Source organism: Grampus griseus, assembly GCF_964374135.1.
Source record: "Grampus griseus genome assembly, chromosome: 14".
NCBI classification, from domain to species: Eukaryota; Metazoa; Chordata; class Mammalia; order Artiodactyla; family Delphinidae; genus Grampus; species Grampus griseus.
Window position 1 is genome coordinate 6,759,461 of NC_139008.1, and position 13,678 is coordinate 6,773,138.

The 13,678-nt window shown below is 59.7% G+C and overlaps 1 protein-coding gene across 1 annotated transcript; it reads right to left on the reverse strand.

The window, feature by feature from the left end:
- Positions 1 to 52: 52 nt before the first annotated feature.
- On the reverse strand, positions 53 to 10,669 carry LOC309831989 (TSC22 domain family protein 4). The gene is made up of 5 exons (XM_082669452.1): positions 10,064 to 10,669; positions 8,584 to 9,625; positions 6,173 to 6,339; positions 1,169 to 1,217; positions 53 to 732 (listed from the first exon to the last, which is right to left on the reverse strand). The coding sequence occupies exons 2-5, from the start codon at positions 9,343 to 9,345 to the stop codon at positions 523 to 525; spliced, it is 1,188 nt and encodes a 395-aa protein (XP_082525578.1). The 5' UTR covers positions 9,346 to 9,625; positions 10,064 to 10,669; the 3' UTR covers positions 53 to 522.
- Between the last annotated feature and the right edge of the window lie 3,009 nt (positions 10,670 to 13,678).

Consider the following 13,678-nt stretch of genomic DNA (forward strand, 5'->3'; position numbering starts at 1 on the left):
GAAACTGTTGGTGCAGGTCCCGCATCTGGACACAAGCAACGAGATGCCAACCTCCAGATTCAAGTTTCTTCGGATTTTTTAATTATAATTATTATTTTAATAACAACCTGAATCCCAGAACTTCCAAATACTTTCCGTACTCCCTCCCCTGGGCAGAGGAGAGGGGGCCACTCCAGGGAACAAGGTGGGGATGTCTGCCAGGCAGCCTCCAACACCCCCAAGCCATCTATTGTCGGGGCGGTCCCAGAACACTGACCCCTAGGGAGGGAGGAGGGGGGCTCCATCTAACACCCTGTCCTGATGCCCTCCCTCCTCCATCAAGGTCTAGGGATGCCCCAGCCCAGTCCCTGGGCACTATGGGGAGATCAAGGAAGGGCGGGGGACAGGCCACTTCTGAGCCTTCAACTCCCATCCCCGGGGATCAGGGGGCATTAAAGCTGCATAGGAAGAGGGGGCAGGCAGCTGGCTCAAGGCCTAGCAGCTGTGGCGGCCCCCAAAGGCACATTGTGAAGGAAGGGAGGCTCAGACTGAGGGCCCATTGGGCGCTGGGGGCCCCAGCCGCGGGACCCCCGAGGAAGGCAGCTGGGCCAGCTGCTCGGGGCTGGCCAAGGCACGCAGCAGTCCATTCTCCTGCTCCAGCGCGGCATTCCGCTCGGCCAGGTCCCGAATCTGCTCCTTCAGCACCTCCACCTCCTCCCGGACCGCAAACATGAGGTGGGACTTCACCAAGTCCTGGGGGTCCAGGGACAGGCAAAGTGTCAGGGGTCCCAGGCCACCCCAACCTCATCCCCTGCCCAGTGCCTTGAGGAGCCAGGTGTGGGAGAGCGTCCTGCTCCCAGATGATGGGGGACCACCGGGGAAGAAGTCAAACAGGGAAGGCGCAGGGGGTGGGGTATCGGGATGGGCACGGATGCCGGACAGAGGCAAGGTCAGGGCTCAAAGATGGAGACGGGGGCCAGGAGCAGGCTAGGAAGCAAGGTATGTCAAGGGTTCAGGAGGGAGCGAAGGACCCCAGGGAACCCAGCTGGGAGCAGGCCGAGGAGCAGAAGCCAGTATTCCCTAATAATGAGGACAGCAGGGATGGAGTACTGGGCCGGCCAACAGAGGCAGGGGCCTGGGCATCAGCACACGAGCCGGGACCTGCTGGGACCAAGATGGCTTCTCTTACCATGGCTTGTTCGATCTTGTTGTCAATGCCAACCAGGCTTCCGGAGCCACTGGAGAGACACAGGAAGATGAGAGGTAAGGAGGAGGAACAGGTGCCAAGCCAGGTGTCTGGACACTCCAGCCTGCTGCCTTCCAGGTGCTTCTCAGAGCAGCCTCTGGCCTCCTCCACAAGCCCCATTTGCTGCAGCCTCCCACCCACACCCCTGCCTGTACCTGTGACAGTAGAGAATCAGGGAGAGGAGAGTTTTGTCCATCCCCCGACGGGGTGAGGGCCGCTGCCCGGGCCCCCCCAGGCCCCGGTGCGGTGGGGGTCCAGATGCCCCTCGGATGGGGGATGCTCCCCGAGGGGAACAAGGAGAGGAGACACAGCCCCTCTTCCGGGGAGGCCCCGGAGCCATCCCCACCACTCGGGTCTCATACGAGGATACCAGGGACTTGACTGAGACCCCTGGCTGGGCCATCCCCAAGGGGAAAGGATCCTTGGGCCTCCCCAGAGGGAGAGCGCTGTATCATAAGGACTGCCTGGGGGGCTCAAAGCCCCCCCCGGGCAGAGCAGAGTCTGGCTGGTGCCAGGCAGGCAGAAAGGAGACAGCGCCTAGGGGGTGCTGGCCTGAAAGCTATATACCACTCCCCAGGGCAAAGCCTGGTTGCTATTGGCTCCTCAGGGACACGGGGACCCCCTCCCGCCAGCTCCATGGTGGGCGGGAATTCCCAGACACGGTCAGTGCCAGTGTCCCCTTCTCACCCTGGCACCAATCCCAGAGCGGAGGGGAGGGGGGCCGGCTGAGAACAGTCAGCTGGGGGGCCGAGTCGGGGGAGGGGCTGCGGGGCCAGAGGCCTGGGGCAGGGAAGGGTGTGAAGGGTGAGGGACAGCCTGGCCCCAGGAGGCCTCTTCCCACCTCTGACCCCATCCTGCCCCCTCTGGGCGAACACTGGCCTCCCTCAAGGCCTCAGCTGCTCTCAGCCGGGAGGTGAGAAAGGGAGTGAAGGCGATACGGTGGGGGGTGTTTCTGATATGCTTGTGGTCTTCCTTGGATTATGAACAGCTCCCTGAAACAAAGCCCACAGCAGGGATGACCCCTGGGGCCTAGCCAGAGAGTTCCCCTCCTCCCACAGTGAGGGTGAGGAGGAATGGGCAAGTTACCACGGCAACAGAAACAGAGCCTGAAACACGAGTACAGCCTATGGACCTGGGACCCGAGTCTGGTGTTTGGGATCCTGGAGGGAGTGAGGGCATAAGGAGAGGTGAGAAGGTGAGGCTGGAGGTGGGATACTGGGAGTAAGTGCAGGCGCTCTGAAGAGTCCTGGGAACGGAAGACAGGGAGGGGAGAGCAGGTCTGGCTGCAGTTTATTAAGTGGCCACCAGAGGTCGACTCAGGCCTGGCTCAAGAGTCCCCAAGCCCAGGCTTTGGGTCCCAGAACCTGCACCGTCCTTTGCACCCTGTCCTTTCCTCCAAAGCTCCCTCTCCCCACCACTCAGGCCCCAGGTTCCTGCCTCACCCTGCGGCTCACCACCCACACCTGTCCAGCTTCTGCCTCAGCTGCCTCGGCCCCGGGGCCAGCCCTCCACCTATGCCTCCCAGTACCGCAGGATCACCAGTCCTGACCTCCAGCCCCCAGTTTTGCCCCTCTCAGGGAAGGTGGCCCCAACATGCCGCCTCCCTCACCCTTGCGCTCCCTTGTCCAGCCCTCTCTCCTGGTTGTCAGTTCCAACTTGCTTTCCTGTGGGGGGAATTAGCGCTCAATCCAAGGTGACCCTTGGATGAGGCCCTGCAGCCAGGAAGGGAGCACGAGGGCACTGGGAATTTTCCATTTCCCATCCAAGCTCTGGGTGCAGAAGGCGCTGACAGGTGGAGTAACGAAGAGGGTGACCAGGCCTGAGAGAGCAGGACAGGATGAGGTGGGGGACGGAGACCTGGGACTCCTGGGGTTGGGGGGAGGAAACAAGTTTGAGAGCAGAGCGAGGCCAGCCAGCTGCAGCGTCAAAGCAGTTTTCAAGCTATTTCAAACCGAGACACCTGGGTGGAGACTGGGCCACCACAGAACTCTCCCCCCAGCCACCGGTACACAGACACACAGAGACCAAAGAGGGGCAGATTCACAGGAATAGGAACACTGGCCTTGCTTGGCGAACACTCAGTAAAGATGCCAAGTAAGTTGTTCCTTCTTGCCAGAAATAAAGGAATAATACAACAGTAAACATTTGTCGGCTGACAGATGATTATCTCCTGTTTGACTAGCACTGGAGAGTTTCTGACTGCACTTTCCACTGGCACATTCTAACATTAACGCTTCAAGGGACCAGGACTCTGGCAACCCAAGTCCTTCCTTTGAGAACCCCTGAGAGAAGGTCTGCCTGGCGCTGTGCTGGGATCTCTGAGCAGGGTCAGGAGTGGGAAGTTTGGGGTTGACTGGACGGATCAGCCTTCACCACAAGCCCCCAAAGCAACTTTGTATGAGTCAGAATAAAATTTTCAAGACTTATTGCCATCTTCTCGAAAACTGTCATGACTTCAAGTGTCAACAGTGACTTCAAATGTTGAGTGGCGCCCCCTGGAGTTGTGCAGAGCACGACATGCACACCTGGGGACTCTGGCCCTGCAGGACTCTTAGGTCCTGGGGCAAGGACAGCTGTAGAGGCTCGTCTTCCTTTTTGAAGGTCAAATGAAACAGCTTCAAAATGAGGATCAGATGAAGAAACAGGACATCTGGGAGAGGTGGGGAGGTTCTGATGCCAGGGACAAGGGCCAGCCCTGCTCCCTCACCGTGTTTTGATGAGCCCCCAGGAGCCTGGCTGCCCCGTCTACACTCCCTCCTGGATCTGGGGGGGGGGGTTGGCGGGGGATGGCTCTTTGCCCAGATTGGGAGAGCTGTCCCTGCCTCTGTCCTGGAGAGAAAGGGCATCGCAGAGATGTTTGCTTTCTCCTCTTCTCTTGGGACACAGGCATTCCAGGAGGAGAGGGCAGAGAAAGTGGCTTTGGGGTCCGACCCAGGCTCCAACAGCAGTCCTGCCACTTACTAGCTGGTGACAGTGGGCAAGTTTCTAAAAACCCTCCTCCTCTCTGTTTCTTCATGTGGATAGTGGGGATCCTGGGGTTGCTCTTAAGAATTATGTGACATAAGAGGTAGCATCTAACCCCAAGGAAGCACTGGATAAACATACCTTTTCTTTCCTGAGTTCCTGGAATTCATTCCCCGTAATGCCTGGATCCCCCATGCTGGCCATCTACTCATCTATGCAACCATCCCCTCATGCATCCATTCATCCACTTATTCAAGTACCTCCCAACTGCCAGGCCCTGTTGGGGGCATGAATTCACCATGTACCCTCTGTTCTCCCATCCCCAGATTTAGGATTGGTCAGGCATCCCCAACTCCCCATCTGGGATCCAGGCACTTAATACCCCAGTCCACTTTCCCTCTCAAAAGGGAGGTCCCATGCCACTCAGACCCTGTTCTGCCAGCTCCCGGCACACCAGAGAGGTGAGGTGGGGGCTACACGCCCCATTCCAGGGGGCCAAGGAGGTGGCCCAGCCCAAACACGCTGACCCAGCAGGGTGGAGCACGAGGGGTTGGGCCTGAGCCCCAGAGGCTTGGAGCTCAGCAGAGTAAAGTGGAGGCTGGGAGGCAGACCGGTCAGACTGGGGTGTTTGAGGGGGTGGGACAGAGGGAGGAGGGGAGGGAGGGGACAAGCCAAAAGAATAGAGTTCAGGAGGCTTCTAGAGGCAGAACTCTCTAAGAGAAAGCTGGAAGCTGGCCTCTCAAATCAACAGGGGTGGGGGAGGGACAGGGAGCCCTCCGTGCCAGGGAACCTCCCAAGTGGGAGGGGAGCGGGTGGGAAGCGCTGAGAATAGCAGCGATGGGGGCAGGTGACTCTCCCGGGCCTGGCCGACCTCACACCTCACACATTCCTTAGAGCAGGGAGCTCAGATGCGGCTCCCTGCCCAGCCCTGCTCTGTCCCTCATTCTCCAAGTACCTTCACCAGGCCCCTTGCCCTCCATCCCACCGGCCCCTATCCCCCCTTCTCTTTTTTCTCTGCCCCCCGCCAAGGCCTCAGTCCCTGACTGGAGAAGGGGGGGTGGGGGGCGGGGTCGCCACGTGACTGGAAGGCAGGAAGGAGAAACTCCGCTGAAATAAGTCCCCCACTTCCCACTAAGCCCCGCCCCCTAGTGCCTTCCAAACAGGAAGTCCCTCCCCCAGGCTTCGAACCGGAAGTCCCACTCCTCCCTCCAAAATAAAAGTGGCAACTCCCTGGCCCCTCTCCTGGGTTCGTATCAGTCCACAGCCAGAAGGGAGCAGCTAGGCCATCTGACTCGCGATTTTGTTCCTCCCCTTTCAGCTTGCTGACTTTGCTACGTTGAAACCTGGCCCTCAAAACAGGAAGTTCTGCCCACCGTGCCATGAACAGGACATTCTCCCCTGAAGGGCGAACCCCAGGAGATCCTGCTCTCCTGTGCCTTCCCTGTGGCCGACAGCCAGCCTCTCCACGGCTTTGGCTTGGCCTTGGCCTCCGGGGAGTGCTTAGCCCCCATGGTGATCCTAGCACAGAGAACCGAACCTTAGGGACATGCTTTCTTGGTCCCAGAGGTCCCAGGGTCCTAAAGTAGGCTGCGTGGACCCTGCAGGAGTCCCATTCCCCTCGGTAGGGAGAGGGAGAACTGGGAGGAGACCGACTCCCTATGCTGGTCTCCTGAACACTTGCCAGTAAATTCTTCGGGTTGGCCAGATGATCGCTAAATCTGCAAGAGCTCTGGAATTTGACAACAATGACTCCCTTCAAACTCTAAAAAAGTCTACCATTTGACAGTCCTAAGCCAGGGAGTCCCACCCAGCTCTCTCCACAGGGAAGGAGTAGGTCTCAAATCAGCTTTGCCCAATGTGTTATGCCCAGGCCAGGCTTCTCAGTTTAAGGGGTCCTCCCCAAGTTCAAGTAGAGGGAAGGACACCTACCAGGCAGTTTCACTCAGCTTTCCCAGGTGCTGTGGGGAACCGGAGCCCACCTACCTATCGTCATCACTGTCCAGGTGGCCACTGATGGCCAGCATGGAGCGGGCGAAGCTGAGGCTCTGGGCAGCCGCTGTTCCAAAGGGGTCTGGAGACTTGTGAACCAGACTGGCATCGGGGAAGAAGTAGAGGGCTGGGGAGCTGGGGCGAGAGTCGAGTGGGGGCACCTGGAGACAGACAGGTGGGAACTGTCACATTGAGTGAGAGAAAGGATCCAGCCACCTTACAACTTGCCTAGTAGTGTTCCTCCCTCCCCAGCTCTCCCCACACACCCCCATCTTCTGAAGACAAGGGACCCAGGCGTCCTGCCCCCGCAGCCCCTCTTACCCCCGGATCTGGGGGGAGGTACTAGAGACAAGGGAAACAGCACCCATCCTGAGGACTGGGTGAGTGGCTTCGAAAAAGTGGCTCATGGGGTATCGGAGAGGGGCTCTGGTCTGCACTCCAGTACCCTTCCACCACCTGAACTAGGACCCCTAATCAGAGGCCAGTCAGAGACTGTGCCTTCTGTTACCTGACTTCTTAAGGCGACTCAAATGTCACTTCCTCAGAGAGGCATTTCTCCATCCTGTGACTCGTGAATTCAACTGAACTGTTCTTTTTTTTTTATAGCCCCTAATATTATCTGAAATTATTTTTGCCTCCCTGCTGCTGGAAGGTAAGCTCCAGAGGGCAGAGCTTGTAGTTTGTTCAACAGCCATTTGTAGAATGAATCCTCAGAAACTGGTCCTCCCCCTCCTCCCCCCTCCCCACTCCTCTACCCATTCTAGCCTCTCCTCTCAAACTTCTAGGGACTCAGGTGAAGTTCTGCTCCTGAGCTTGGCTCTTGGGGGTTGGGGACCGGAGCGGTTACAGAGATGGAGAGAGGCGGAGCCTGGGTGTGGACCCACACAGCCCAACAGGCGCTGGGGGTGGCTGCAAAAGGGCGGGGGCCACAGGAACAAGACGCCTCGGTGAGGCCCCAGGAGGCCCCAGATTCTCGGAAAAAGCCAAGAACAGAGAGTCCAGGGTGGTTGGCGGGACAGAACAGAGGAAGGGGGCCCAGGTGGTGCCCCCTGCCCTCCTCCAGGCCCCTGTTAGAGGCAACCCGGGGAGAAGAGGCATGGGGGAGTGTGGGCGGAAGACAAACTTTGGGGCAGGGAAACAGCAGCACAGAGGCAGGGGCATAAGAAGGAATCAGGACGTGGGGGAAGGAAAGGGAACTGGGGGCACAGAGGGGAGAGGGGCAGGGTCTGTGGGCCCAAGGGAAGCTCAGGCAGGGCTTAAGGATAGAGAGAGCTGAGGCTGGGGGCAAAGGGAGCTTGCTTTGGAAGAGTGTGTGCACAGGGACCAGTAAAGAAAACGCATCTTCTCCCCTGGGGTAGGAACTGAATGAAAGAACTCAAGAAAAGTGGGGGGTGGCATGAGAGACGTGAGTTTGAGGCCAGGAGCGGGTGGGGGGAGCCGGTCCTGAAAAGGCCCAGACACACAGTCTCAGGTTATTTTTATACTGTGGTTTGTGCCCAAGGCCAAGAAGGGGAAAAGTTCTCATCCTCACACTACCTGCCTTTCCTCCTGCATCCAACGTGTTATTTTCTCCTTCAGGACAGACACATGCAACACCCCTTGCTGCCCACCCCCCACCCCAAGGACCCAGGCATCCTGCCCCCCAGCCCGGACTTGTTCGTCTTTTGGAGGCAGGAAGCAGAATGAGCAAAGGATTTAACTCTTTCTCGGCTGCTCCCCACCTCTCTCCCACCGCATGGTGGCCACCCCCAGTGATTGATCCTGGAGAGACCCAGACGCAGGCTGACAACTGGGAGTAGAAAAGACGAACCAGCCAACGTCCCGTCCTTGTAATGGGTTCCCTCACCCCCACCCAATTCTTCAATGTCTTGGGGAAGTTTGTTTTGGGACAAAGCTGGAGGTGGGGCTGGGTGGTGAGTGGAAAGAAGACCCCCCCACACACACCCAACTGGAGATGGAACTGCAAAGGAGAAATTTACAGTGGAATGCCTACTTTTTGCCCTTCCCTCCCAACCCCAGCAGGCCCAACTACCCCAGCCCTGCCTGGGGCCTCCACCCTCAGTGCGTGAAGAAGTGAGACCAAGACAGAAGGTGAAGGCCAAAGTGAGGAGGTCACATCTCCATGATGGAGAGACAGGACTGGGCTACCTGGAGCTGGAGACTCGGGCCAAAGGCAACAAATGAAAGACCAAAGAGAAAGAAAGTGCAGAACGTGGGGAAGACGGAGCCTAAGAGAGAAAACAAGGGCCAAGTGAGAGAGCAGGAAGAAAAAAGACGGGGCTGTCTGATGTGACGGACAGGTGACAATGGAGCGGGGAGAGGTCAGTATGGAAGCAGAGGCCAAGGTCGAAATCGACAAGCACCACCCCTCAGGTGTCTCCCCCAACCCTGAACCCAGCTCTTACCTGCCCCATCTCCTCTGGAGCAACCAACTCCATCCTCAGCCGCAGAGCTCCATCCTTCGTACGCGACAGTGGAGGGGTCCCTGCTGTTGAGCCCCCTGCCTCCACTTCTACCCTCAAAGAGGGCAGGGGCGTGGCAGCCCGGGAAGTGCCCGCGCTATCCCCCGTCCCGGCCTCTGGGGGGCGCTGCTGGGGCGCGGAGGCTGACAGGGGGGTTGTCTCCAACTTGGCCTTGCCGGGCACTGCCAGCTGGCCCAGCCCCCCGGTGAAGGAGCGGGCCTGAGGTCCAGGGGAGGTGGGGGGCGGGCGGAGCCAGGAGGTGGGGCCCTGAGACAGGCTTGGCTGTGGGGTAGGGGTGGCCAGGCCTAAGCTGGCCAGCTCCAACCTGGAATCCAAAGACCTGCCCCCATTGCCCCCTGAGGCCCCTCGAATCCCTTCCAGGAGCCGGCCAAAGCTAGGGGGCTCCAGGTCTCTCTCGTAAACATCCACACATGTCCAACGGCCTCGGCGATAAGGCTCTCCCAGGCCTTGGGGCAGCTTCACCACCCGGAAACGGGAGGCGGGGGCCCCAGGCGGTGGGGAGCCATTCCGGGGGGTGCCCTTGCCCCCTGGCTCGGGGTTGGGCTCCTCGTTGGGCACGCGGGGCGGGGGCCCAGTGGGAGCCGGCAGGGCAGGGGGATCTGGACCCCCTGGGCTCCCCGGACCCTCGTAGTCCGTGGTGACGCTGGTGATTTGGAAACTACTCTTCTTCTTGCCCCCACTCATGGTCCCTGGGGCTCAGGACTGGGCCAAGGTGGGCAGGGGGGCGGTGGTGGCTCTTCGAGGGGCTCAGGCACCCCTGGAACAGGGGGGCCACATGGTGGGGACATCAGGGCCCCTGGGGATGTCTGGGTCCGACATGGCAGGAGGGCCTTACGGGAACTGGGGGTGCCTGGTTGGTGAAGGGAGAACAGGGTAGGGGAGGTGGCGGGAGCTGGGGGGGCAGGGGCAGGTTTTTCCTGCTGCTGTCGCTGCCACCGCCGAACTCCAGAGCTGAGTTTGCAAACTGGAGAGAGAGAGAGAGAGAGAGAGACAGAGAGAGAATGTGTGAGAAAGCAGTGGGCAGGCCACCTCCGGGGCTTCCTCTCTGGGGAGCGGAATGGGGGGAGGAAGGGGAAACCGCCAGAGACAAAGAGACAGAAATGACAGAGACCAGAGCAGAGGGGACAGATCCGGGCGGGCGCAGAGAGCAGGAAGAGGCGGCCCAGACCCAAAGTTGGGCATTTCTCGCTGGGATTCAAACTCACGGGACCCAAGTCGTCCCAAGAGCAAGGGCTCCAAGGCCTGGGTGAACAGGAGTGAAGCCGCTCCTCAGCCCGGCCAGGCCGCCGGGAGGCCTGTGCTGGGCCACCGAGGCCCCCTGCACCGCAGCTCCCCCATCCCTGAGGCAGGCCCTGCCCCGCCGCCCCGCCGCCCCGCCGCCCCGCCCAACCCAGAGCCCTACCTCTCGGCCGCGGCCACCGAGCTGGGCCGGGGGTCCCGGCCGCCTAAGATGTTGGGTTGTCCCTTCCCCGGGGCCTCGTGGCCCCAGCAGCTCGGGGGCGCAGGCGGCAATTAGAGGCTGGCCGGTCCTCTTCGGGGGCCGCACCTCGCCCCGAAAGGCATCTCCGCGGAAAGTTTGCTGTCCAGAAAAGAAGGAACCCCCGCCTCCTTGGCGGAGCCCAGGCGCGGCCTCCGAAGCCCCAAGGGTCTGCGGACCGATGCGGGAGGGGGCGCCTTAGCCCCCGACCCTGCAGGTGGAGCCGCCTCGGTGGTCGTCGCGGCGAGTGGCTCTCCCAAGTCTCCTTCCGCGTGGCACCGCTGGGTCTCCCTCCGCTCCTCTCGGTCTTTCTCTTTCGGGGCTGTTGACAACCCCCACGCCAGGAAGTCCTGCCTCCTCAGGCCTGCTGACTGCTCCTCTCCTCCTCCTCCTCCTCTTTCCCCTCTTCCTCCCCTTCCTCCGCCCTTTCTCGCTCCTGGGGCTCCCAGCCAGCTGGCCCGGGGCCAGGTCTGCCCCGGCCACTGCTGGTGCAGTTGCCGCTGCCGCTGCTGTTCCAGGGGCCCGGAACAGGATGCCTTAACCCCACACCTGCTGGGCCCCAGCCCAGCTCTTCCTCGGAGGGAGGGGCCGCGGAGGGCGGAGAGAAAGGGGAGGAGTTTGCGGGGAGGCCCGGGATTCCCTTACTTGTAGGCACTTGCTGCCATTGGCCTACGGACGCACGGAAGAGTGGGGAGGAACTTACCAGGATCCTGCTGGGTGCCTGCTACTCCGTAAGCGCCCAGTAAATTGTTCTGGTGCTGCTGCAGCTGTTATTGTCATATCGTCGCTGGTTTTCACAGCAACCGTACGAGGAAGATACTGTTTTTCTCCCCGGTCCTTATTTTTTCAAGTGGATCCTTATGACAATTTTCAAACATGCCCCAAACTAGAGAGAATGGTAAAATGAACCCCTAGGGACCCAGCAGGGGGTTTCAACAGTTGTCAACTCACAATTGAAACTCAATCTTGTTTCAATATCTTTTGTTGTAGTGTGCTGGAGTATTTGAATCAAACCCCAAACATCGTACTGTTCCTCTTGTTAGATGTGGAAATTGAGACCCAGGACATTCAGAAAAGCTATCAGTGGTAGAGCAGGGACATTTCTCACACTCAGGTGTGTCCTTGTCTGGCTCCCTAGATCGGGATAGCGAAATGACAGAGACACATTCAGGAACGTGCTGACTTGCATTTTCTCTCCAACCGCAGGTCACACACAGGCACCCGTACAGATGTGCCTGCCGAAGGAGGAACCTGGCTGGCCACAAGCCTGGACCCTTCCCCACACACCCACCTCTCACTCTTCCCACCTCTCCATCCCATCCCCTGCTCACTGGAGAATCCACACACACTCATAAAGGGCCTACTATGTGCTTGGCATGAAAGAATAAACCTCCAACTTCCATTTTCTCTTTTTTGCGCCCCCCAACAACATTCTGACAAGAATTATTTTAGCAAAAGCAGCGTCTAACGACCGTATCTGCCTTCACTCCCAGGTTCAGAAGGAAATGGATTCTAATTAATTTGGGTCATATGGAACTCTTCTCAAGCATATTAAAATTCTTCATATATGTCCACTCTACATAATTATCTCATGGATTCTCAAAACAGCCCTGGGCAGAAATGGGGTGGGTTTTGAGCTCCAGTGGCTCTGCTAAGGACACTGAGGCTTGGGTTACTTGCCCAAGGCCTCAGAGCCAGCATTTGATGGCATTGAGACTGGCTCTGGGCTGTCTGACACATCCTTCCTTCCTCAGCTTTAGCTCATGGAAATTTTTAACCACCCTTTAGGATTAGACAAAAACAAAATAATGCAAACCCCCTTGCCCCCAGTTTATCTTTATCTCGTTGTTAAAATGCATCTGCCTGTCTCTCTCCCTTCAAATGGTAACAATGACTACCGGAGCTCGATCCTGAGGCCTCCCAAGTGGTGAGGTGCAGGAAGCAGCCTCCCACGCAACGGCCCCACCCCCACCCCCAGACCCTCTCCCCTCTGGCAATATTCAGAACACAGCCCCGCTGCTCCGCCCCTAGATCCTCCTTCCCTCTGCGATAGCTCGCTACAAAGTATTCAACCTTATCTTTGCATCCTCCTCTTCCCACCAACTCAGACAATCAACATCATCTTGGACTCCTCCGTGTCTACAGTCCCAGGGACATTGTTGGTCTCTGTGGAAATGTTTGTTGAATGAATAAATAAGTTTATTCACACTAAGGTGTAAATGTGAAAGGATAGTTATGTATTTTAATGTGTTAACTCTCCCAGGGGCATTTGTAATAGCCTTTTAATATATGGGGCCATTTACGACTTATTCTTTATATTCATTACTTTGCGGAGTCAAAGGTTACTGGGAGGATGACTTGGGCCGCGGGGGCGGACGGGCAAAAGATTTTGAGCCCTGGCGGTGAAACAAACCTGGACCCCTGGGAACCTGCAGGGATTGGCGACGAGCACCAAGAGAGCCAGCTCCAGTGCCCTCCCTGTACCTGGGGGGCGGCTGGAAGACGGGGCGCGGCCCAGGGAGCTCGCCCCCTGCTGGACAAAGACGCGGATGGTCCAGCTCCCGACTCTCAGAGCCCCTCAGCCCGGAAACCGGCCCCCCCTGCCGGCCTCGCTGCCTCACTGCACTCCGGGCCCCGCAGCCGCAACCTCGCCCGGGCCGGACGTGGTGTGCGCACCCGGGGAGCGCCGGCTGCACGGGGTACGCGCGTGGGCGCAGGCCCCGGGTCGCCGCTGGGAGGCGCCGCTGCGCGCTGCGCCCAGCTTCGCTCCGCCGGGGCCTTGAACACCAAACCCAGCACGGCCCTGCCGGGCAGGGGCGAGGGGCTACAAGGAGCGGACGCCCCAAAGCGGGGACGGGCTGGCGCCGGGTCCCCTGCACCCCACGACGTTTCTCCGAGTCCCCCCGCCGGCTCCGCTGGCCCAGTGCCCCCCACCCCAGCCTAGCGGCGCAGCGCAGCACGGCCACTCCTGCTCCGTCCTTGGAGGGTGTGGAAGGGTGGGTTTGGGGCCGGGGGCGGGTCTGGGGGCGGACCCGGAGGCGGGGCTGTCTCTGCGGCAGGGCCCTGTTCGGCTCCCCCCCGGTCTCTCTCTGTCTCTCCTCCTCCCTCCTCCTGCTCCGGGCGGAGCCCGGCATGGGGGGGCCGGCGCCCGGCAGGCCAGGTACGGTGATGTAGAAATTGGGGAGGCTTCGTGCGGGGAGGTGGGATGGGGGCACAAGGGGTAGGGAGGATTGGCGGGGCGAGAGACGGAGAAACCCAGGGTAGCAGGACAAGGGGAAGGGGAGGGGTGCCCGGGAACCTGGGGCCTTTGGATGGAGAGGGGGATGAAGCCGGCCAGGTTTGGAACAAACAGGGAAGGGAGAGGACGGCAGTGAGGAGGGGCGCCTAGAAGGAGAGGTGAGGCAGAAAGCGCAAAGGAGAGTGTGTTTGGGGGAAGGGAAACCAGGGCAGGTATGGAGGCCGCAGCTCAGAAGGTAGCTATGAGGCCAGACTGGAGACCCCCGGGTGGGATGGAGGGGCGGGGACTGCGAGAGGGAAGCC